Source organism: Sander lucioperca, chromosome 9, assembly GCF_008315115.2.
Source record: "Sander lucioperca isolate FBNREF2018 chromosome 9, SLUC_FBN_1.2, whole genome shotgun sequence".
In the NCBI taxonomy this organism is placed as follows: domain Eukaryota; kingdom Metazoa; phylum Chordata; class Actinopteri; order Perciformes; family Percidae; genus Sander; species Sander lucioperca.
The window spans coordinates 4,743,458-4,769,579 of NC_050181.1; the positions used below are offsets into that span (position 1 = coordinate 4,743,458).

Sequence of the window (26,122 nt, forward strand, 5' to 3'; positions counted from 1 at the left end):
TGCTGCACTCAAAGCCCTGTGTGTGTCTGCTCTATGCATCATTAAAGGACAAAAGGCAGAAAGCCTGTGCAGTAGAGTAAAAAGGGCTTTTACAGTAAACCATCAGATAGCAGTTGTAGAGGAGGATTTCTGCCACATGAGGGGGCCAATCAGCTGCTGAGCTTGAAGGTAAAATGACAAAAGCAACAAAACACTTAATTCTCAGGTCATAGAATGTATCACAGATTCAAAAATACACATCAAGCGTCAGTCAAAAACAAGCTGTGCAAAGCTGACTTTTTTTATTTAAAGATTTAAAAAGAGAGAAAAGATTAACTTCCTCTTACAACGATATGAGACATGTAAAGACTTTTAAGAAAATATAAAAGTTAGTAATCGTGTGTCTAGTTTGTTTGACATCTTGGCCCAAATGCAAAGCAACAACACAATATATGAACACATCTAAATTGAAGCAACCACTGACATTTGATTCGACTATTTTATTTTTTTTTAATCTATTTTCTTTTTTTCACATAAAACAACACTTTAAACGTCTCAGTGTCAGAAGTATGCATTTCTGATCCCAGCCCCTTCATGAGAGAGAGAGAGAGAGAGAGAGAGAGTTCAGGCTGCAGCTTCACATCTCTGGCTGAACAGCTCCTCCACCACCTTCGGGTCAGCCAGAGTCGAAAGGTCACCCAGGTCCTTCTCATTGCGTGCGATCTGCCGGAGGATTCGCCTCATGATCTTCCCTAAAATGGATCCAGAGGAAGAGGAGACAGATGTTACTGAGGAGGAGAGTAGAGGAGGAGGATGGGGTTTTTAAAGAGGCGTTGAGCTGTTTACCTGAGCGAGTCTTCGGCAGCGCTGGAGCATTTTGAATGAAGTCTGGCGTGGCGATTGGTCCGATTTTCTCTCTCACTGACAACAGAATACAGAGAAGGAATCAGTGCAGAGCAGAATAAAGCTTTTTTGTTTGCAAAAGCATGTCAGATAGTTTGTAAACAATCCAAGCTTTATTTTCACCACAATTTTGTTTTTATTTAAAAAAGAAAAAGTGCATTGTTGTGTACAGTTACACACTTGTATACAAAACATTTACATATTTACATTTGTGATTTAGACACTAATCCAAACTGTATGTTGTAAATGTGATAAATGGATAATCCGATATATACTTATATTTCCCTTCTGGGATCAATTAAGTGTTGTGCTATATTTTTTATATTTCTATGCTATATTGTTTATTTGAGAGCAAAAACAACAAGGACAACAAAAACAACTGCAAATGGAACTGATCATTTGTTTCATTATTGATTAATCTGTCGATTTGTCCGACCAACAGTCCAAACCCCAAAGATATTTAATAATACACACTAAAGCAGAAAATCTACAAATTTGAGAGGCAGGGAAATATTTCATATAAATGACTTGACTTTACAATTGGACTAAAAGATCTTATAAATTGATGTCTTTATTATTAAAAAATAATAAAAAAAATGTTATTAATAAAGGCCCAGTTATCTACAGTGAGAATAAGAAAGCACATCATAAAGCACTATAATAAACCCTGTACATCATCAGTAGCTTTTGTTTTTAACCATGTGACTTTTATTCTATTTTATTGATGTACTTGTGGATCAACACATCTCATTTAATTGAAGGGATTGTTCAAAGATGAACCAAGACAGACAAATATACATATTACACAGTACAAAATATTTAAAACCACTTGACATCATTTTGAGTGGATTTTTCCCTTAACCCTCAAGTAAGCCCCTGTGTCAGAACCTCACCCAGTCTCTTGAGCTCCTCCACCAGTGTGTGGGTAAACTCCCTGCTGTCTTTGAGGCTGACGAAGCAGTACAGACACTCGCCCTTCACCTTGTGAGGCCGACTCACCACTGCAGCCTCCGCTACAGCCGGGTGCTCCGTCAGAGCCGCTTCCACCTCCGCTGTGCTCATCAGGTGGCCTGACACCAAGAAACACAAAGTCATAAGAGACACAACATAAACATGTAAGAGATCAATAAACACAAAGTTACTGGGCAGGAAATTGAAAGGCAATGCTCTCAAAAGGCTGCAAGTTAAAATATGTGTGTTGAAGTTATTATTGTTATATTACAAAGTAAAAATAACTCCATTTTGGATTGTAATAACCTTTTTTTTAAGCTTTTAAGAAGCAGCTGTGTTATTAAAACACTAACACAGTAGAGTACCTGACACATTCAGCATGTCGTCTGTTCTTCCTGTGATCCAGTAATAGCCATCTTTATCCCGCCTGCAGCCTGAGAGAGGAGAAAATAAGTTGCATAACCTGCAAAATAGTTTTTATAGCATCTTTTTCTCTCTTTCATAAGGCTCTTTTTGGTATTTTGGTGAGAAATCAAGCACATTTTGGGTATTTAGACTCTTCTGACATACAATCTGTGTTGCAGATGGGTGAACTTGAGTGTTGACTTACCATCACCAGTTACATAGAAGCCTGGGAACTTCTTGAAATAGCTGTTCTCGAAGCGTTCATGGTTTCTGTACACAGTGCGCATTATTCCAGGCCAGGGCCTCCTGAATACCTGTAACAAAACACAGAAAACACATACAGAACATTACAGAGGTATTACTGCTAGTACTGCTACTATTGCTGCCATTAATACAAATAATAAACTTTATTTATACAGCACCTTTCAAAACAAAGTGTTTTACATGGGAAAACCATGATTCAGAACTCAAATTAAATCAAATCAGGTAAAATAAAAAATACAGACAATATAATAATATAAAATACTGAAATAAGCAAATAGAACTGCTAGTACATCTATAATATACTAATCATCGCTTCAAACTGAAAATCTACTAAAAGTTACAAGAACTGTTCAGTCAACAAAACGAATGGTTGAATAGCAAATGATGATCGAAACTGACCTGAACTTCTCATTTATAGTTATTTGTGTATTTATCCCAGAAAGTACATATATTTTTTTAAGCTTATAGCCTTTGGATGTTTATGATTAACAGTATATTTCTTTCTTTCCTATATTTATTGTGTGTGTATCTGTTGATCTGGGCGGTGAGTTGATGCATACAATTGCCCTTACAGGACAAATTGAAATAACTAAATTGAAACTTACAAGATAACCCTCAGCCTCGCCTTCCAGTTCCTCTCCGTGTTCGTTGAGGATTGTGGGCTCTACCCCAAAGAAAGGAAAGGTCTGAAATATAAGATGTGGATTTAATGTGAGATAACTGTGTTCTCTTATTGAACAGCTACTGTATGTTTCTTTCAGCTCATAACCTGGATCATAATCTACAAATAGATTTCCTGCATTGGTTTAGTTCCAAAAATACTGACAGATCCAACCCTTCCTTACCAGCATGATTTGTTTGATGATACTCATCAGTGGAGATGCTGGTGTGTTTAAGATTTACATATAAATGTCTGTTTATTTGTCAGTATGAGGTGACTAATGTTACTTACAGCGGAGCCTGGTTTCAGTGGCGTGGCAGCAGGCAGAGGAGTCAAAACATGACCTCCCTGTAGAGAAATAAAGTGATATTTAAAGAGGAAACAAAAAATTGTGTATTGATAGCTTAATATATATATATATATATATATATATATATATATATATATATATATATATATATATATATATCATCAGTCAGAGTTCAGCACAAACACATTTTTCCTTTGGTTTCTTGTTGGTTTGAACTTGATGGAGCTGCTCTACAGTGTTTCTAGTTCTGGTTGTTGTCAGATCATCCCGGTTTAATATACAGTGTCATTGCAACCTACTAAACTAGCCTTTGTCATTTCTGCAGTCATTCATTTTATTTGCATCTATATCGTCCAGACATCTAGGCTTTAAATTCAAAAAAATCTATGGCGATTCTTAGTTGTTATTTGATGTTTTCAACTTTAAAACAGCATATGGACTAAAATGTATTCTAACCCTCTAAACTGAAGTGTGAGTTAACTGCAGGCAGATGGCGTTGCCGGCACTTACGGTCTCTGTCTGCCAGAAAGTGTCGACCACGGGACATCTGCCCTTACCGACGGCCTCGTGATACCACTGCCACGCCTCTGGGTTGATTGGCTCACCAACAGTACCCAGAATCCTTAGGCTGGAGAGGTCATACCTAATAGAGGTAGATGAGAAAACTTCCCTCAGATATCTTATATTCCATCATTATGTGGTACTGATCACTGCTCTGGTTTATGTCTATATCAACTCTAATTGGTTAACAGGCTGATGGTTGTTTGGCCCTACATGTGTTGTTTTTGTATGCTGGTTGTCTGACTATGAATGTATCTCATGAAAAATAGATATTGATCTTAATGAGACTAACTGATTGAATCACATTACATGTTATTTTCTGCCACATCTACTACTTCATATTATTGATTTGCTACATACAGACATCAGTGCAAAAATTATGCTCTTTTATTCCGACAACTGACATTTGTTATCATCTTCACTGGTGATGTTTTACATGTTTAGTGTTTATGAAATTAAAGCAGTAGTTTGATATTTTGGGAAATATGCTTATTTACTTTCTTTAGCTTTTGGTTAGCTTAGCTCAGCTTAGCTCTGTCCGGAGGTTACAACATCTGCCTACAAGCACCTTTAAGGCTCACTAATAAACACTTTATCTCATTGTTTAATCTGTAAAAAAATCTAAAAAAAACTGAGGTGGAAAAAAATGACAAGTTGTGGTTTTACAGTGTCAAACTACTTCTTGGCTGGGCCAGGCTTCCTGGTGTTTTGTCAGAGAAGGGCAGAACCCAGCTAGCTGTTTCCAGTTTCCAGTTTTTTTAAGCTAAGCTAAGCAAACTGACTGCTGGCTCCAGGTTCATATTTAGCATACAGGCAAGAGAGTTGTATCAATCGTGAGCATATTTCCCAAAATGTCACACTATTGCCTTAGATTTTATGCCATAGAACTCCATTAGAGCTGTGTGTGAAATGTCTGGTTAATGGTTGTCACCCCAAATAAGCAAAACAGGTTTGGAAAAAGAATATACACAATCAGTGCCTGTTTTCAAGGTGTGTTTAAGTGTTGTTGTTTTTGCCAAGCTTTTGTGTTGCACTGACAAGCTGATACAGATTCTGAATAGTTATCAAAAACTTGTTTTCTCAAAGCTTTACCTTTGGAGTGAGTGTTGACAGACTAAGAAATTGAGTTTTCCTTGCATCTTTTTTGAGTCTTGTGAATTTAGTGTTTGAAAATGCATGAAAAAGGCATGTTCATCATTTATACAGTTTGCTTTCTTCACCTCACCACCAAGTAGTATGTGAGAACAGAAGAAAGAGATATTTCAAAAATGAAAGGTGGAAATTTCCATATGAAAGCTGTTGTAAAAATACACTCGAACCACCTATCACACCAAGCTGTGTTTTGAAAGTCAAACTCCTGTTGTAGCTTCTGTAAATCTGGATATTTCTGAGCTGCTTTGACATTCAGAGGATGCAAGCTCTTACTTCTGCAGCGGTTCCCGTCCGTACTTCATCAGCAGGCGGATGGCTGTCGGAGCTGTGTAGAACTTGGTCACTTTGTATTTCTCAATGATCTCCCAGAACCGGCCGACATGAGGGTGAACTGGAATACCTTCAAACTGGGTAAAACACACACACACACACACACACACACACACACATCTCTAAGAAGTTCTTAAACGGGGCCTCTTTGTGTCTTTTAATGGCACTGTGGTGATTTTTAATAAAATAAAAGTCTCTTTCAGACTCACTAGGACACTTGTGGCGCCATTCGCAAGGGGGCCATAGGTGATGTAGGAGTGGCCGGTGATCCAGCCGATGTCGGCGGTGCACCAGTACACGTCGTCATGGTGATGGTCAAAAACATACTTGAAGGTCAGCGACGTGTAGAGCAGATACCCAGCAACAGTGTGGAGAACACCCTGTACCGTACACAAGGACGGAAACATGAATGAGATGATTGGTCAGCACAAAGACAGCAGATTGCAAAATGAAGGTAGCTGAAGAGACGAGGTGTGTGTGTGTGTGTGTGTGTGTGTGTGTGTGTGTGTGTGTGTTATGCCTTTTAGAAAACCATTAAAGCTTCCTACTTCATAGCAGATTATGTCAAAGCCAGCACAAGTTAATGCCATCATAGACTTATCAGAGTAGAAAATCGATCATGTGATACAAAAGATGTGATTTCACTGAGAATTTACAAGCAGAAAATGAGCAGTGTGTTTCCCACCCCCTGCAAAGCTACTGTGTGTTTCTACTAAAAAACTGGTTTGTACATACATACACCTAAACATCTTACCTTGGGTTTGCCAGTGGAGCCGCTGGTGTAGAGGATAAACAGCGGGTCCTCAGCATCCAGCCACTCAGGTTCGCACTCTTCAGGAGAGTCTCTCATCACCTCCTCCCACCACACGTCACATTCTGAGTCCCAGGGGGTCTGAACGCACCAGAACAGGGAACAAATGCCAGACATAAAATCTGTCATTATATTTGCTCACAACTTTGCACCAAAATACCAGCAGCAACACACTAAGTCAATTTGGAACTGACTGTGATTTACTGTGCCCCTTGGAGGCATAATCTGACTACTAAATTGGAAGAGAACATGTTTTTTAGTGATTTAAAAAAACAAAAAACAAACATTAGATTAGATTCAACTTTATTGTCATTGCAAAGGTACTGAGAGAATGGAATGCAGTTTAACATCTAATCAGAAGTGCAAAAAGCAGTAATGTATAGAGTATATACAGAATAAACAGTAACACATATAGAATGGAATAAATGGTAAGGGGAAAGATATGATTATGCTAGATATATACAGAATGAGCAGTATTAACAGTGTGTAATGAATATGTTTTAAAACATTCCTACCTGTAGTTTGTTGCATGCAGCTCCACTTTTTGTCCTGAGTGCATGATGCTTGACGATGAGGCATTTAGTGACACTAGATGACGCTCTGAGTAAAAAAAAGAAAAAATGTAAGAGGCAGTAAAAGGCATCGAAACCTCTTCTAATGGCTACTAAGTGGTTTTGGTGGCCTGCTTTGCGTGTATTTAAAAAATATCAAGTGCCATGTGAGCTTTTGGTACATGTCTTTGTTCTAATATTGGACCAAACGTTTACCAGAGTTTGTGCCAGTTTTCACATGAAAATTCCTATTTATTTTTTTCTCCATCTCATCTTCTTTTGCTATATTTTTCAACTGCACTTGTCAATTTCATTATATAATTAGATGAAATATTTGTCTCAGAGGGCTTCTCAATCTAATTAAAATGCAACACCCTCTGTCATTTGACCCTTGATTCGTATGATGAAAAACAGAAACAGAAAAAACTGAAAAAGAGAGAAACCTCGGGAAGAGCAACAGAGGAAGGATCCCTCTTAAAACAGACAGAAGTAGCAGTACCAGAAGTACAAAATGGAGAAAATTAATAATAATAATATTAAGTTAAAAAGTACATGATATAATATTAAGGTAATAGCGAATATAATAAGGGTTAGTGTCAAATAGTTTCAGGCAAACTCTCTGTTTAATATGGAAAATGTGATATTTTAAAGCAAAAATTTGGATTCAACTTTTGTTTTGGCATATGAGGCTTTGGTATAATGGACAATATATTTTATTTGTAAATGATACCCCTGCACCCCTGATAACACATCTCTCCCAGACGAGCAGCTTGGGCTTCTCCGATGAATCAGATCTCCCCATGTTGCCCGGCTACCCCGTAATATGGAAAATGGACAGTGTGTTTCCTCAACAACCTTGTTAAAACAGCTGATAGGGCTTTGCTGTGTGTGTGTGCGTGTGTGTGTGTGTGTGTGTGTGTGTGTGTGTGTGTGCCTGTGTGCATGCGTGCGTGTGCGCGCACGTGCGTGCGTGTGAGTGTGTGTGAGTGTGTGTGTTGCATGCGTGCGTGCCTAGTGACTCGTATGCCAGCATTTGAGTCCCATTACCAGCAGCTAGTGTAAATAATGGCGGTTTCTAAGAACTGGTGGCCTTATAAGCAAGACCTACATTTCCCTGCACTTCTCCAGAGCCTCGTCCGCAATCTGTTTCAGGTTGATCAGCTTCTCTCCTCTATAAACACCATCTGTATATTACAAAGGGATGTAGTGTGGGAGAGTGATGGAGAGACAGATAATGAAAACCGTGTGAACTGACATGGAGAAGGTATTTAAACACTGAGTCTCTTTACAACTTGAAAACCATCTTATACTTGAGCGCTACACCACATGCCTGCTGTCACCAGAACGCTGCTCTGGGCATCCATGATCCTCTCACACAGAGACTCAGAGGAGAAGCCTGCAAACTGAACATGCAAAGAGAAAAATAAGACAAAATGTATGACCTTCAAAAGGATAATTTGGGTTTGGTAGAACTTGTGTCTTACAGTATTGTCCATCATTTCTATTGATAACATTGTACTCATTCTTTGCTGGGATCTGGGAACACGGCAACATGGGGGACACAGTCACAAACAGGACAGAGTCCAACAGGGCAAGAAACATGATAGGTTGTAAACAAGCCAACAGTTCAGCCAGATTATCTAAACCAATACCTCACTGGTCAGGAAACGTGGGCACACAACCATTGTAATCATGTGCAAGTCTGTAGACTGTGATGGATGTTAAGCTAACAAGTTGTCCAAAAAAAATTGTTTGATCCTCCAACTGCTCATGTTTCTTGTCAGATGCCATTTTAGCAGTAATGTTGCGTTTCTGGATCTCTGCAATTAACTTTGTCAATACAATGTTGTATTATTATAAATATTAATGGCAAAACATTTGCCCCAAATTGTAATAAACTGGACTGGAACTTTAGCCCAAAGGTGCATGTTGCTTTAACAACAGAGCGCTAAGCACAAATGTGGCAACCAAACAAATGTGGCCTAAACTATGTACACTTCCTTCAAAATAAAGAAAATCAAGCTCTGGTGTCTCGGATATGACTTGTAACATTTAAAGCAAGAATACTTAGACGCTTGTGTTCTGGCCAAGGTTAATAGTTCACAGTATAAAGTTTCAGTGTTGATGACAGCATTATGAATCACTGAGGACTCTGCACTCAGCAAAGTGTCACTGAGTGTCACTGCATGAGTGGCATTGGCTGTCCTGTCTGGCTCCATCTATGATTAAATTTCATGCCAAGCTAACTTATGATTAACATTAACAGTCACGTGAGAATCCAAGAGGCTGGCACTATCCCAAAGATCCTTATTTTGCTAAGTGATGTTCATATCAAATAAGATAAAAAGTTGGAAAATGTACAACAATGACCAATCAAAGACAAGGTCGCTGACACTTAAGTCTGCCAAAACAGGCCTTTGCAAGTCATAAAGCAAACCTGCCTTGGAGCAGCCTGAAGATATTTTTAACAAGGCTACTAACCTTTGCACGGATGAGGACGATTGAGAAGCTAAAATAGTGTTGGCTTCCTTGCAAAGAATGTCTGATGCCTTCCCAAGCTAGATACAGCCAGTAAATGTCTGACCCATATATCGAGTGCAGTTGCTGTCAGTGCTGTGTTCACACAGAGAACAGCTGATAACTACAGAAGCAGGGCAAACACTGCTTTCCTACATATTAACTGTCTGCAAAAATGACTTAATTTGAACTGAGATGAATTGAGGAAAAATTACTTTCACACAGAATAGAAGTTATGCATGCTACATATGGATTAAATGGTACCATAAAACAATGCTGAATGAATCCTGCTTGGAGCAGCAGAGAAGGTAAGGTTTCTCACATAATTTGAGAAGATAAACATTGTGTATACTTTGTTAACATGTTAATATTAAATGACTTTACATATTTATGTAGCCAACCCCACTTTTCTGCTTGTTCAAAAATGGGTGAAACAAAGACTAAACATTGTTCGCATGAAGAAAGGGGCTGTTCATCGTACTACTTACCACAATGGAGTGAACAGCGCCTATCCTTGCACAGGCCAACATAGTGTAGACCAGCTCTGGGATCATGGGAAGGTAAATAGACACCCTGTCTCCCTTTTTTACACCTTAAACAAGGAAACAAGTAGACTTGAGGTTTTTGATAACACAAATCACATCTTGGCCACATCTGGGTTACTTCTCAACTCAAACCAGCAATGGCAATGTAGCTTTAAGATGAGTTTCAATATGTTGGATATGTGCCAGATACTGTAATGTATGTCTGATATGCAACAAGTGCATTGGGCATACCACATAGAGCTATATCTGGTGTGTTATGGCATGCTATATTATTTATTATCATTATGTCCAAGCTGAATTTAGCAATGATTTTGGCATGTGTTGATGTATTTCTTGTTTTACTCAAACTTTGGACAGCTACAGGTCATTTGTAAGGATCAAGTCATCTTTATTTTTAGCTACTTGGCAATTCATATTTAGGTATTATCATATAGATGTAAGATTTTAGTTTCTCACCCATTTTCTTGAGGACATTAGCACAGCGGCAGACCTGGCTCAGCAGCTGGCTGTAAGTGATGGCCATGTGGTGGTCAGGTGAGTTCCCCTCCCTGAGAAGTCAACACGCAAGAGGAGGAACACAACCCAAATATGTTACTGTAATGCAAAACCTGTCTCAGATTGTTTAAAGATATGTCTGTATGTGTTGAATACATAGTGCTAACCAGGTTTTTTTTTTTTTTTTTTTAAATCCTTTTATGACGGACATAGACACCCTCAAGATTCACTGTTCCCTCCAAACGTACCCTCCCCTCCGATAACATAATGTCGTCCTGTGAGTTCTCGGAGTTCACAGAGGAGATAACTTGTTCCCGCTGTTGCAGGGTCTATATTGGGTTTGGATGTTTGTCAGGACAGTTGTTTAGAAAGCTATGTGGCACAAGGTTTCACAGGCAAGCTGGCAGCATTGTAGCAGGCCTCTGGTGCAGGACAGAAGCCAAAACACTCTACAAACCTGGCATCACCTTTATCACCATGATGATGGTGAAATAAATGAAACTCTGCACTCATAAATGCAACGGCTATTGATAAAGTGCACATATTTGATTGTCTTTAGAGGTCTTATATGTTGTGCCTCTTGGCAAATATGTACAGTATCAGAGCCAACCAAATTCCAGAGGGTTCCACAGGGTCCAATCCTTGAACTCTTTTATTAAACTGCTAAATGTTTGTGTTAGCTCTGAATGTGCATTGAGCAAAGCAATGTTTGGATGTGTCAACAATTCCCACATTTAAATGAAGATAAAAGGATTTTTATTTTTTTATGTGCTAAAGATGACTAAAAGTGGTGTTCACCATTATTGCCTGCTGCTGAAAACCCAAGGGAGAATTCTTTGTGTAGTGGGCAGGGAATCAGATCTAAATCTTAATGGCCATGTCGGGACAATAATAAGCAGCTGAATATAAACAGATTATTAACATAGATCACACACTATATTCTCCTTATATTGCATACTAAAAATCAGTATGGCAAACACTTGAGCAGATATATTACATAAGTGTTTTGATGTAGTGAAAACAGCATTAAGACACTTGTGTGTGGGTGATGGCTGGTCTCAACTGTGCCCAGTTCCATTGAACCCCTATAGACCTTTTTCACAGCAGACATGTTGACATGTCATAGTAGGAAAAGCACAGGTGTATTCAAAACCATTAATGATGGCTGCATTCCACTTAGGAGAGGCCCTGGTATTGTGCATGCTGACTCACTGAAATAGCTTACTGTGACACTTGATGGAATTGAGCCATCGTTAAGGTTATCAATTTCAGCTGTGCTTTTCCTACTATGACAAGTCAAAAATGTCTGCTGTGAAAAAGGTCCATTAGGGCTGAGCTTGCATAACCACTATTTGTTATTTGCTAAGCCTCTTCTTATTGGCAAAACAACATATAGTAGATGTGGGGAGGTGTGAGGCTCTACTGTAAGCAGCAAGCTACTGAATGTTTAAAAATGATTTTAAAAGTTTGGTGGAAGTCAGAAGTTTAAAAGAGTGGGTGAGAAAATGTATGAGCTTATATCCAAAATATTGCAACTGAAAACAATCATTCTGAAAACAATCCAAAAGGCTTATATTGGACTTTCTTCATTGGAAGATTCTGGCAAGTTTCAAGTAGAAGTAGGTTGGTACTGTAATAAAACACCAAAAACCTGTTTTCACAACCTGCTGTAATGCTACATTGTAAAATGTGTTGTACCCAAATCATATAAAATCTGGTATAATTTTGCAAAAAATTATGTTACATTTTCTTTGTTGATTCAGAGGATGGAAACATTGAAACACTGACACTGTGTTGGACTAGCTGAGGTTTGCTTTGGTGCACTGGGGTCAGCACAGGGGACACGACAGTTGCTATTAACTGGAATACCTGACATACTGTATCTCCAGGCAGTATTTCCCATCAAAGCAAACATTCATGGCGGACAGACGTTGTCGCTTACCAGTAATAGGCAACCTTTTCACCAAGATTCCTCTCCCTCACAAGCCTGTCCAGGACATTATAGCACATGTTGGTTTTAGCCCCTTCCATGCATTTGACATAAATGTTTCCTATTGTCACATCAAAGTTATACTGCAGCATTGGTCCTGTTGCTGGCTTCTTCCAAAAGAAGTCATCAGCAACCTCCTTCCAAAAAGCTGAAACAAAGTGATATTTCAGGTAAGTGTTATAGACTGCAGACAGGATAGGTAAACACTGAAGACACTGAATACAGTCAGGCTCTGAGGGAGGTGGAATGCATGGAAAAACTGCAAGCACTATGCTTAAAATACAGATGTGTTTGACCTACCTTCTGGATTCTCAAGAGACTTCCTGTACAGTGCCAGATAGGAGTTAAAATCAGGCACATGAGCATCCCTCTTTAGGTCATCAGGAGGGTAGTACATTTTGTCCTGGGATTCAGTAACAACCATTGTGAAAGGACAGATGCAGACAGGCCTATGAAATCTGAGGGTGAGTCAGAAAATTGGTTAATCTGGAGTCACTGCTGATCTGTCTGGATCCTCCTGAGTAAAGTTAGAACACTACAAGGCCTCTTCTACTGAAGCAACACAATTCAGCATGCATAAAGACCCACCTCTAATCCCTGAGCTGCAGGTTTTGCAGTCTGCTTAGGGCCAGGGCAACCAATCGACTAGCAGGATGCGGCACTCCCACTTTTTCATTGGATGAGCCCTCCCTGGCCTGTTGATCGCATTATTTTCCCAAGCAAGGAGGTGGAGAAAGTGTGCAGTAGCAGATGAATGCTGGGGATTCATGCAGGCCCCAGGAGGTTTGATTTGACACTGACAGGAAGGGTGATGTGTGGTCTGAGAAGAGAGAGAGAGAGAGAGAGAGAGAGAGAGAGAGAGAGAGAGAGAGAGAGAGAGAGAGAGAGAGAGAGAGAGAAAACAGCATTTTATCAGCCAGTAAACAAAATCCCTGATCGTGATTGTAACTAAATATTTTATTACTGAGAAGCACTTTGTAGCATTGTTTTCAAACGTGTTAAATAAAAGTTATTATTATTATAATAATTTAAATTATTATTACATTGTATTATTATAATATGAAATAACGTGTAATAAAAATATTTGCTCTATACTTTGGAATATTTGACCCTAGTAAACGCCGGGAAACATGCAACGTGAACCTTTATCCAGGTTACATTATGGTTAAATCATAGATTGTTAAATCTATGGTTTAAATGGCTTTTGGCATGATTAGTTTTTTGTTTTTTTTAGCTCAAATTTCAATCTGGGATCGATTCAGTTGCGCCGCGACTGATTTATGACGTAGAATCTCACGTCAGACCCTGTTAATCGAGCGTCAAAACGCTTGTGTTGATGTCGGACGCTGCTACTGTCCTGTCCATTTGCTAACACACCAAACTAAGCCCCAAGATGTTTTTGTCTGCTGCAGTTCGCTCTGCAGTATCGCAGACGGTATGTTTGTGGTATTCTTTATGGTTCTGGGTAAAAGTTTAAATGCCATTTTTGATATTTGGAGGAAGAAATGCTATGACTTCTCACAAGGACAAGCAGTGGAGGCCGCTAGGCTAGCGTTAAATAGCGTTGGGTAGCGTTAACGTTAGCATGCTAGCTAATTTAGCTTACTGCTGTTAAACGTGTACAAGGTGATCTTTGGACAAAATAAGCAATGCAAAGGAAAATTTACCCTGGACAGGAGCAATTGTGCATCAGAAATAGCTTGATTATTATTATATATCAATTGGATTTTAGATAGAAAACAAAGTGTGAGTTTGGTTGAAAACACGTAACTCATTCGATGCTGTAGCTAGTTAGATAGCTGTGTGTGTGTGAGCGCTGATACTGCAGTTGTACAATATAGCAAAGCACTGGTATTTTAATCACTGCTAGCATTGATACTTATTTCCACCCTGTGTGGTTTAAACCGGCAATATCTCAAATAGTCTTTTATGATTATCTTATATTGCTAATAATGACTGACAAAGTAATAAAGATGCAAATTAGTACATCAAGGATGTATCTAACTATTACTAAGATACGACCTGTAATTTCTACCTCTGAAATGTGTAAATGTCAATGAAAACTGACACATTTGTGTGATTGCGGGGATAATTTATTTAGACATATACCATAAGTGCTCAAGTTATGTTTATGTGAGGCCGGGTATCCCATGTTGTGATGTTTTAAGCTTTATAATTAAATAGTTACATACAATGACAAGAACGGTCATATCTTTTTAATTTACCAGATAATTGTGTTATGGTTGTTAATTTACAGAATGTCAATGTGTAGTTTTAACAAATATGCCTAATTATGTTAAAAAAAAAGAAAAGAAGGTAGTCTTAACACAATGTCTCTGTAGTAGACAATGACAACATCACCAGTTTGTATTTTTCTGTTTAACTTTTCCATTTAAAAAATAAATAACTTTTTCCATTTCCGTCTGAAGTAAGACATACCCACCAAAGTCTCTCTCTCTCGCTCTACACTACCAGGTATTTTATCTGTTTACTTTTTTCTCTGTATTTGCAGGTCAGGAGTCTGCATCGGTCTGCTGCACGCGCTGGAGCTGGTGGCATCTTTGTGGTAAGTTGCAGCTTATTTGCCAAAGTCAAGAGATGTGTGTGTGGCCAGGCTTAATTGTTTAATCATTGTTAAACACCTCACAATTGGCTTTAAGTGTTGTTGTGTGTCACATTCTGGGGTAATATTATAACCATAATAATTATGGTTAGATTTTCATGTTGTCTTTGTCCTTCAGTCAGGATCTGTGATACAAATGGTCAAGTTTGGTTAATGGGGCCAGAATATTAGTGTTTTCAGTTCTGTCTGGCTTATTTCATTCTAGCTATTAAATCAGGGACTGCTTTTACATGGGAAAGTAGTGAATTGCTGAGCTACCAGGGAGAACAAAAATCAACGCTGTAGCTCCACCAAAATAGACAATCACATTTTTCTTTGTGGTCCTTAAAACATCCAGAATAATATGCAATATTGTCTAGATCTGTATCACTGTTATACACTGTTGTCCTTATAACTGACATCTGTGGTCTTGTATCACTGCAGCCTAGCTAAATAGAGCCCATGCAGATTATAATGTACACAGATACTTTGTATTATGTCAAAGCATCAGTCCATTTTTATTTTTGTGATGTTACAGTGTAGGGTATATTCATATACAACATGTTAGCTATAGTTTGAAAATGCATTATTTACAAGTTGATGCATTTTAAATGGGTAAAGAAAACATATATGGGACTGGAATCTCGTGAAACAGGATTAAACAGGAGGAAGTAAAATCAGCTTTATTTTCTTCATTCTGTGTTCCACATCTGGAAGATTGAAGTCTTACTTGTCCATACAACTTAATTATTCTATATGAAATAGGCCTGTTTTACTCCAGTGTTTACACACAATACTGATATAATGATCTTTCACAACCACAAACTTACGCCAGTTGAGTTTCATAAACTGTATAAACCTATTATTTAAAGGTGGACATATTTGTATTTCTTTCAGCCAATAAAACTAATGTGTAAATGTGATCAATACATGACTCAGTGATATGCTTGTTTTAAATTTCAAGTTATTTAAAATGAAATGCACAACAAATACAGAAGCAGTTGTTTCAATGAAAATATTGGGTCCCTTCAACTCCAATGCTAAGTAAATTCATATAAAAAAGAAAATCCCAAGTAAAAAAAAAAAAAAAAAAACCTAACTGAGAATATAAGACAAGACAGAAAATAGTGCAAGGTAAAATATAGGGATAACATGTTACATAATACAATGTGAAATAAGGTTATACACATACACACACACACACACACACACACACACACACACACACACATACAGAGGTTAAAACAGTTGTAAAACAGTACGTAAAGTATATAAAGCTAAAGTGACAGTTTTTGGGTAAAGTGACTTGTGATCAGCTCAGAGCTCAAGAGTTCAAAAGTCTTATGGCCTGTGGGGTGAAGCTATCCCTGAGCCGTTTGTGCTTCCATATTTTCTTAAATAGTCCCAAAGCTATCAGTTTTCCACGACCTCTTAATTTATCCCGGTAGCTTCCTTCAGAGCCTATTAGGGCCATGCTGTGCAACAAAAACATCACGTGATATTCTCATGTAATGGAAACATGCCATGGTTGTATTGTCCCTTGATAGTAAAGGTGTTTTTGATTTGTGATTAGAGAAATGTTGTTTCTTTGACAATTTTAACTTCAAACACTATTACATTTTAAGTTTTTACTTAATTGCACAAAGGATATTTGCTGCTCACAAGGGGGCAGTGTGTGTTACTCACATGAAAGTGGTTGTTGTCAAGTAAATATTAATCCATAATAGCAACTTTACATTTTTGAAACAGGATTTAATATAAATTGCCTAATGAATTCTCAGATGACCAGGAATAATTGTACCTCTGATGTAAACAATGTTAACTGTCATTTAATACTGTGGTCTTTCTGTTTTAGCACAGAGATACTCCTGACAACAACCCAGATACTCCTTTTGACTTCACTGAGGAAAACAAAAAGGTATGTTGACATCTGTATTGAGCAGTAAATTTAGGGCATGCACTGACCAATATCTAATATTTTCCACCTGAATTGGCCAGTTCAGATTTGCATTGCAGACATACCTATCTTTACTTTTTAATGATTATGTTTTTCTGTTATTAATTCTATTGAATTGTATGGGTGTCTCACCCACTTTTCGTCTGTTTCACTAGTTTCATTCAAATTATTTTCCTGTTTTTTTTTTTAACTGAAAAGATAGATTTCCCCATATCCACAGTAAAATATGAGCACCTGATCGTTATTACTAAAACATTGAACCTTCATATTACTATTCGAAGTTGATGTCAATCCATATACTGGTGTCAGTGCATCTCTTGTAAATCTATACATGATATATAAAGGTTTATCTTAATATCTGTGTAGGTAATCATTTTGTATGAGCATTGTTTGATATTTTAAATTGGTCTAATTGTTGAAGTACTAATTGTTGAAGTACAAAAGTGATTCTTATTCTGAGCATCTCCACATTCATGGTAAAATATCTTTTTCCCCCCTCCCCCTGTAGAGGATTGAGGCTATCATTTCAATGTACCCTGTTGGACATAAGCAAGCAGCCACCATCCCAGTGTTGGATTTAGCCCAGAGGCAACATGGATGGCTCCCTATCTCTGCCATGAACAAGGTACAGTGATTCTTCTGCAATTTGTTTTACAGCTGTGTGATGCCAATTAGAATCCGTTGGATAACATTTATACGAAAGGCCATACGACACCATGTCTTATGTATCATGTAAGGAAACCTCATTGAATGCTTGTAATTGTTTTTATTCAGGTCGCTGAGGTGCTGGAAATCGCTCCAATGAGAGTGTATGAAGTAGCAACATTCTATACGATGTTCCTGCGTCAGCCCGTGGGAAAATACTTCATTCAGATTTGCACAACAACACCCTGCATGCTTTGCAACTCAGACAGCATCCTGGAGGCCATCCAAAACAAACTGGGTAAGAGAGCCATTTTCCATGTTATGGTGGGACACCAATGAAGAGTTGAAAAGGCAGATGAACATTTTTTTTGAGATAAACAGAATTAGGAACAAATATGTAAATATACAGATGTCTCTGCAATTCAAACAGTAAGTTGTAGCAGCAAACAAGAAGACATAATCAAGCCAGACGACTGCTAACCTACTTCAGTCTGTGTGGCATTTAATAAAGCACCCACATATTTGTTTGTTCTTTTAATCAACCAAATAGGGAGGCTATACTTTTTGTTATAACTCAAATATAGTGTTACTGCTTTATAATGTCAGGTAGTGCTTGTAAATGTTTGTAACTGCTTGAGTTAAAAGTATTCGTTGTTTCGGTAACATAATCTGCAGCTTGTCAGAGGAGTTTAGCTAAATATAAGGCACGTCTCATTTGTTTTTCCACAGGTATCAAGGTTGGAGAGACTACTCCAGACAAGATGTTCACGCTAATAGAAGTGGAATGCCTAGGTGCCTGTGTAAATGCTCCAATGGTCCAGATCAATGACAACTATTATGTGAGTGCTTGACTACTGTGTGATGTAGATGGCTTCAAAACTGAATATTATACCAAAATTAGGTTAAAGGCTGAAATGAGTTTTGCAAAGAATACATCTCTCAGCCCTATTTCGGGAGTGATACCTTTTTTTTTTCTTTGGACGCCAATGCAGGTGTCTACACTTGTGAGGCTCAAAACAAATAAACGGGGAGATTAACTTCATGAACCAGATGTGATATAAAAATAAAGCTTGCTTTTGGATTTGTGGTTAACCATGATCTAAAACTAATTCTGCACAATTGCCATGGGTTGCCAAGTTTAGTTATTGCAAGTTGAGCACAAGCGAATGACCCAATTAAAAAAAAATGCGACCAAAAGGAGGAATTTTCTGTAACACCTATAACTGCTGAGGTGTGGTCATTAGAGACAGAACAGGTACAATGTGTTAACTAGAATAAGGTGGTAAAAAAGGTGGTAGTTTAGCAATTTAGGTGAATAATTAGCACTCAGAAATCCACACACTTTTTGGCTATTAGATTAATTCTGTCATCAATTGCATGAATTAAGTTTTATTCAAGATGGTACAGATTGTGAACAGTTTTGTGTATCTGGTTGTTTAGGGCTTCTAAACCTGGAAAGAAGCATCTTAGGAGCAGTAGAGGCAAGATTAGTGTAACTGCACAGATATGCCTGTTCAACAGCATGTCCGTTTGTTTTACAATGTAAATGTCTGATACAGTCTGGATCAAACTATGTAGTTGTAAAACACAACCTTTTGTGATTTGGTTGGGTTTAAAAAATATCTGTCAGAACCAGCCCTGCTTTGGTTACCTGTTAAAAAGAAATTCAAGTCAGTTATTTGGTTTAACCTTTTTAGCACTGAAACCCATAATGTTATTTTATGAAGTGGATTTGAACCAACAGTTTAATTATATTTTGTAACACACTTTAACATTTAGATATTTTGACTTTTACTATATCTGATTCAGTTGTGGCCCAGGGCAGACACATTCTGCATGTCCTTTTGCCCTAGACAACAGTTATTTGGAAATTTTGAAAAGGGTTATGTAGGAAGTCTGATCATTTTGACTGACAGTGTAAATACTGCTTTATATGTCTGGAAAAGTATTGCTTTTTTAGAATTAGCTATAATCATAACATGCTCCATGCAATATTGCAAAATTGGTATCCAAAGTATGGCCTCCTAACCTTCCCCACTATCTTCTTAGGATTGAGTTTAATAGGGATGAGAAGGTGCTCCTACAGATTGAAAGATGTGAAAAACTGTGAAAAGCAGTGCACTATTCTACTTTCTTCTCATTTATCCTGCTTTGTTCTTGTTTCCAGGAGGACCTCTCACCTAAGGACATTGAGGACATTATCGATGAACTTAAAGCAGGCAGAATCCCACCACCTGGGCCTAGGTGCATACACAATCATCTTGAATTATTATATTTTTCTGGTTGATCAATCAGAATCAGATCAGAGCAGAATTTTCTGGAACATTGTAAGTGCACTGATTGCATAAGACATATTTTCTTTTCCTTTTTCTACAGGAACGGCCGTTTCTCCTGTGAGCCTGCAGGCGGATTGACTTCTCTGACAGAGCCTCCTAAAGGACCAGGTTTCGGTGTAAGACCGGACCTGTAGAGATTTTGGGCCACCATCTGCTTTTATCAAAAGCAACTTGTCCCTGAAGCCGATATTATGCTTAACTCAAACATGCTGTGTAAATAAAATGTTCATATACCTGTGCTCTAGGTGTCATGGTGTCACTTACAGGATCCCAACAATGACAAGGAAATATAACTGAATTAATGCTACAAATAATACATTTATAATATGGTCTTGACAACAACTACAGCGCTGTTAGGCACACTTGTCAATAGAGCTTGAAATATAAATGCATATAAAAGAAACTAGGTATCTTACAGGTATTTTCTGACATCAGTTTTTTTTAAGAATTATTATTTTGCCATGTCATATACATTTATTGCAGTTAAGTGATGCCATTTTCTGCATTGTACTGTTTTAGCGGACAAAAAAAGTATGTAGTATTAAAGAAAAGTACTATTCTATTTTGTTAACAAGCTTTACCACGTGAGGCTGTGCTGTAAAAGAAAAGAAGCTTGTGTCGCAGTTTCCATTGTCAACCTTACTTAAATGACAGCTTTCTCTGACGAGTTTATAGAGGGTTTCACTTGACTATCAATTATACAGTACATAAATGCATTTTAAGGAGTCGTGCAATTGTGGCACATAAGGCATTTGCAAACTAGTCCATCCCCCAAAACTGAAACAATGTAATACAAACAAAAAAAAAAGACATCCAAATACATATTTCTAGTCAGAATTTCTAATGCAGTGATTTCAAAGATTTTTAAGTAATTTTTTTCACATTAGCTTGACTGAATACATATTACAGAAAGGCTTTCTACAATTCATTCCAGACTACCCAATGCTATTTTTGTATCATTAGCTTCAAATACTCCCCCCCCCCCCAAAAAAAAAAATTAAGCAATATGAAATTATGAATAATAAGCCTACATGTCATTGTCACTAGTCAGAACTAAACTGGAGAATTTGCTTTTGTGTTGACTAGTGTTGATTTAAATAAAAGGTATCTACAATTCACATACTCAAAACAATAACGATATGATTAATTGAAGAATAAGCCTTAATGACAAAATGACCTTAATATATATTGGCACTATAGTTATAGTTAAGTTATAGCCATGTAAAATGAATATCTAGACACTCAGATATTTTTCAAAGTTAATCCGGTCAAGCTATTATATGATAAACCCTCTTGTCATTGCCTTCAACACACAGCCCCCTTCCAACAACTGCTCCTGTCATTTCAATCCCACCCCGGTGGCGTTTTCGTGTCTAGCCGGTGCCCCTCCCCCACTCCAGTTTCCTCTTGCGACTTTCAGCTTTCAAGCCTGCTCTGCAACATATAATATTATGCACCATGACGCATGCGCGCAACATACACCATGATGCAAATGTCACTGCGCAACCAACTTAAAGCTGGCCGATACAATGAGTTGGCGCCTCGGGCTGAAAGGGGCATTCAGTTTATTAATGAAACTGTCGCCAAATTATTTAGCCATGATCACAAGAAAGAACTGCCATTCCACTGTTAACCTCAACCGTGATCTTCGAGAAAGTTCCCACTAACCGCTTATACATCCATGACCGCAACGCACAGCAGCGGAAAAGATGACGTCAAGTGCCCACTACTGTTCTCCCTCTCCAATCCGTTTAGTCCCAAATTTACACGTTAATAGCCATCTACAGATGTTATACACGCCACTAGCTGACAAAATGTGAAAGCACAGAGAATATTCTTCACATTAAAAGTGCGGATTTACTCACAGCATCGATAAAACAAAGAGTTAAATCGTTTCCACACATACCCATCTACAGTCTGTCCAGCAGACGGAGACCTTATAAGCTCGGTGGGGCTCAGGCGGTCACGTGACTCTCATCGACCAATGAGAACGGCGTTTGCATATTTTGCTGGGTTTTTCTCGGAGAGGACGGGCGACGAACGAACGGCTGGGATGTTTTCAAAACCAGCGATGAACGTCACACAGCCGTAGGCTACGGTTAACGTCCAATATTTAGGAAATAACTGTTTATATTGCGCAATATTCACATATAGCAGAACCTGAATGAATCGGTGGGATACGTGTGACCCAGTTTAAAGGTAAGCGCAAAACAAGGTTTGTTGTTTGATTGCGTCAGATCATAAGGGGGTAAAATCCTAGTTAACGTTAGCCACCTGGCTAAGTTCTACAGCGAGTAGGCTAATGGTAAGCTAACGTGAAGTAAACTGCGTGCCAAAATTGAATGTTATGTGTCTGCGTGGGCTTGGTATAGTTGTGTGCCACGTGCGTGGCACACACTGAGTACTTTCTCTTCGCTAACTGGAATTTCACCCGTATCTGCGTAATAGCTCACTGTCTTTTAGCGAGAGAACAGAAAGCCAATAGGAAAATGTCGGGACGAAGCAGAGTGAGCTGGGTTAACCCCAGCTAGCGAGGCTAGTATGTCGGGCTGGAAACGAGCTTGCTAGCTAGCTTGATCAAGCGCTGGGGAGGGGGGAACGTTGTGAGGGCAGTGAAGGGGCTGCAGTGGGCTTTTGTCTCAGGCTGTGCTGTGCTCTCGTGTGAAATATTGCCATTAAAACATGAAACTGAAATATTCTTCATGTTGGCCACTGAGTAAACGTAACGTTACACAACACATTTACTTGTGCAACGCATTTCAGGACGTATTTATACCGTAACTCGTTATGTTTACTAACCACACGTTTTAGCGCTCAACAACATATTGCTGGCTGGTCATTGAAGACAAGCACGAGCGACATTACCGTGAGGTGGGTGGTGCTGTCTGCAATGATCTAGCCAACGCCACCTTTTATGTTCAACCAGCGCAGTTGTTGGGATAATAGCTAGTATAAATCTAGTGTACGTATATAGTTATGTTTTGCTAAATGTATACAATGAACTAGCATAACGTTAGCTTGAATAACCAGGAGCTTGTGCCTCATAGCCAATGTCTGTGACATCTTGGGGGTGTGTTGCCTGATACAAAAGCTGCCTGTTTTAGATGGCTGTCCGTGTAACGCGCGCTCTGAGCCAACAAAACGTCGACCTTACATTTTAAATGCCTAAAGTTAAAGAGCTTTTTTGTAGAGACAGCATTTATACACACAAATTAAGCTTATCAAAATCTCAAATGCACCACAGCCAAATTGCAAGTATTTAAAATGCTATTCATCTCATGATATATTTTTATGTACTATTAATATTGGGAGGGAAGAGAAATATTTTGCCATGGAGTTAATACATGACAAACACGAATATAAGAACAATATAATCTTATAATAATAATAATAATAATAATAAAAACAGAAATTGTAGATTATTCGAACATTACAAACACTGTATTCAAATAGGATGAATAAATACAACAGCATTTGTCAGATATGCAATATATTGAAGGTCTTTTGTAAGGCAATGGCAGAGAGCCTAAAAATGCAGGACCTTGCTGGAATTGCCATGAATAGAAACGCAGGGATTACTATTTTTAATGTTTTCTTTTGAAAAATTTCAAAAATATATTTTTTTTTATCTCAACAGTACAAGGTTTGTTCCTTTTGTGATCATAAGAGAACAGTTAGCCTTTCTGTTGCTGAGCACTACTTGTGATCACCAAGCAATTATGCAAAAAAAAGGGTTTGTCAACAATACATCCGAAAACATGTCATGATCGCTGAATGATTATTTAATTAACTCAATGGTCACAAGAGAACAAGCTAGTTACGTTGACATGAAAAATATTTCTCTTAGACCCGGAGCTAAAACAATACTTGTAAAATGGTGCCAGTGCCTGAACGGAAAAGAAGAACACAAAATGACAGTTAGTGACAGCTTATTTGTCGGTAAGGCCATATCAAATTTAAATGATTTATTTAAAATGTAATAATGGCAGAGGAGTACTTTACAACAACTTTGAATGCACCATGAACATCCGAGGTGCAATTGAATGCAACATTATCTCCCATTGGTGTTGTTTCTCCGACAACTCCTGACAGCGGCAGTGGCCGTGGTGCAGCTAGTCTACTCTTTGTCGTTTGTTGGAATCCTTTCGAGTGAAATACAGCCACACGTTAGACCGATTACCTGTCAGCATTTTAACCGTGTTTAAGCCAGCTACAAGCTTTACCGTAGGCTAATGTTACCTTGTGCCAAGTGAAGTGTTAACTAGCGTCACATGCAGTCATGCTTCTGTTGCCTCTAACGTCCGTTTCGGAGCACCGGGCCTGCACAATATAAGGAAAATATGAGATATGGGATAATGTTGTTGAATATCACGATAATTATATTACTTGCGATAAATGAACAGATATTAAAGTGTACTCAGTTCTGCCTTTCTACTGCTTTCAGTAGTCTGCTTAAATATAACAAATTGCTTGTAAAATTAAAAATGAATGAAAGGAAATCTTTTCCAACATTATTTTATTGAACATTGAATTGAATATAAAATGCACCACAGAAAAGTGAGTTACATTTTATAGTGCAGTTTTCTAATGATATTTTTAATGATAAAATCCCTGAGTGTCTTTCGCGATATGTTGCAGCCTTTCACGATGTGTTTATTGCGCCATTTGATATTGCGATGAGGATTAAAAAACAATATATTGTGCAGCCCTACCAGAGAGCAGCGCAGGCATTTAAGTGGCCCCGAAATGAGGCACCAAAATCTGCTTTGTCATTCGGCTCGGTAGATACCAATCGTTTAGGCCATATTGGCACCGGGTTTTGGTACCCAACCCTAGACCCTATGTTAAGATTTATATAAAATTAGCATTTCACCAGTCGCTTAAGGCATTATCAGCCACAAGGGGTGTTTTTAATACAACAGATCTACATACCTTCAAAAGAAAATTGCCAATTGGCTTCAAAGTCATCAAAGCCAATCAATATTTGGCCATTTGCTATTGTTAAATTCACCTTGTGTACTGTGTGATGATTGGGTGGTGGCATCAGTTTGTGTTTTTTATTTAATTAGTTGCCACATATTCTCAGAGGGTTTTGCATAAAGTCTTTTTTTAAAAGCTGATGGCAAGGTTGTTAAAGTACCATGGAAGATGGGGAGTAACAGAAACTACAAACTACACTTAGTCATTTCACTCGTAATCACACCTAAACCCAGAGAGGAGAAACTAATAGATAAAACTGACTGGGGTAATGTACTTTGGGTTAAATGACAACCTGGGCACTTTCAGTCTTCCATGACACATCATGTTTTGACATGACTAATCTAAAGAACAGGGCTACCTGCCAAATGTAGTCCTCGATGACCAGGAAATGCACAGGTGCTATAATTACAAAGTGCTTTTTAAATAATCTTGTTACTTTTGATATTTATTGTTTCTAAAACTCTACAGCAATTAAGATATTTGAGGAGAGCAACACTTCAAATTTATGTTATGACATAGTAATACATAATATGTTATTGTGAGAGTTTGGTGAGTAGTCCCGCTAACTTTTATTTAGCTACTACAATAAACAAAAATGTTGCTTGTCATAGCCCTTGCAGCTTTTTAAAAATGTATCTTATTCTTCTTTTTATTAGCACAATATATGCACATCAGGTGCAAGCATGGTGTCTGATGTCAAGGTTGATGGTCTGCACACACAGCCAGTTTGTAGTTAATTGTATGTGGTGCGATTAGCAAGCGGTGCAATTAGCATGCTTTTTGTTAATGTGACTGTAATAAAATTCTCCATCTTTACCAAACATGTTTTTTGGGGTCGTTGTCAGTAGGTACTCTGTTAATGTCCATGATAAGTTCATGAAAAGTTCTCAATATTCAACCACGTTGAGGAAAAAGGACATGAGAATCGATAAAGATCATGCAAGTGTACTTGGCAACTGAGGATGCATCAGATAGTTATTAGGCTGGGATTGAATGAGAAGTCCCACTGTGCTAAAGGTTGTAGTGTGTGAATAGGGTGAGGACAAGTAATTTATATTGCAATATATTACCATACCGTTTCTTGCAATACATTATGGGTACTCTTGCATCAGGACTGCAGTACCTTTTCATTATTGAGGTCGAGGTGTATCCTTTTATCTCTGCAGTCACTCTGAAA

At 38.1% G+C, this 26,122-nt stretch overlaps 3 protein-coding genes across 8 annotated transcripts in view; 2 read left to right on the forward strand and 1 right to left on the reverse strand.

Annotated features, from left to right (window-relative positions):
• Positions 1–262: 262 nt before the first annotated feature.
• On the reverse strand, positions 263–21,977 carry acss2l (acyl-CoA synthetase short chain family member 2 like). 2 transcript variants are annotated; one of them, XM_031293745.1, is made up of 20 exons: positions 21,872–21,977; positions 13,014–13,245; positions 12,726–12,883; positions 12,378–12,573; positions 10,397–10,488; positions 9,884–9,987; positions 8,209–8,281; positions 7,987–8,062; positions 6,843–6,927; positions 6,271–6,408; positions 5,726–5,896; positions 5,460–5,593; positions 3,984–4,116; positions 3,455–3,511; positions 3,108–3,188; positions 2,444–2,552; positions 2,199–2,267; positions 1,776–1,952; positions 826–900; positions 263–731 (listed from the first exon to the last, which is right to left on the reverse strand). In XM_031293745.1, the coding sequence occupies exons 3-20, from the start codon at positions 12,847–12,849 to the stop codon at positions 604–606; spliced, it is 2,022 nt and encodes a 673-aa protein (XP_031149605.1). In that variant the 5' UTR covers positions 12,850–12,883; positions 13,014–13,245; positions 21,872–21,977; the 3' UTR covers positions 263–603. The 2 variants fall into 2 exon arrangements, with proteins under 2 accessions (XP_031149605.1, XP_031149604.1); XM_031293744.2 differs by lacking the exons at positions 13,014–13,245; positions 21,872–21,977 and having other exon boundaries at positions 12,726–13,007.
• Positions 13,716–20,204, forward strand: ndufv2 (NADH:ubiquinone oxidoreductase core subunit V2). Of its 2 annotated transcripts, none has more exons than XM_031293753.2 (8): positions 13,716–13,865; positions 14,934–14,991; positions 16,883–16,945; positions 17,493–17,609; positions 17,759–17,927; positions 18,359–18,468; positions 19,797–19,873; positions 20,006–20,204. In XM_031293753.2, the coding sequence occupies exons 1-8, from the start codon at positions 13,819–13,821 to the stop codon at positions 20,097–20,099; spliced, it is 735 nt and encodes a 244-aa protein (XP_031149613.1). In that variant the 5' UTR covers positions 13,716–13,818; the 3' UTR covers positions 20,100–20,204. The 2 variants fall into 2 exon arrangements, with proteins under 2 accessions (XP_031149613.1, XP_031149614.1); XM_031293754.1 differs by having other exon boundaries at positions 13,719–13,860; positions 14,938–14,991.
• The window catches only part of ankrd12 (ankyrin repeat domain 12), a 50,289-nt gene continuing 46,086 nt past the window's right edge, over positions 21,920–26,122 (forward strand). For all 4 annotated transcript variants that reach the window (XM_031293739.2, XM_031293740.2, XM_031293741.2 and 1 more), the window contains exon 1: positions 21,920–22,164. The gene's annotated coding sequence lies outside the window, so the exon portion shown is untranslated. The remainder of the gene's footprint in view (positions 22,165–26,122) is intronic.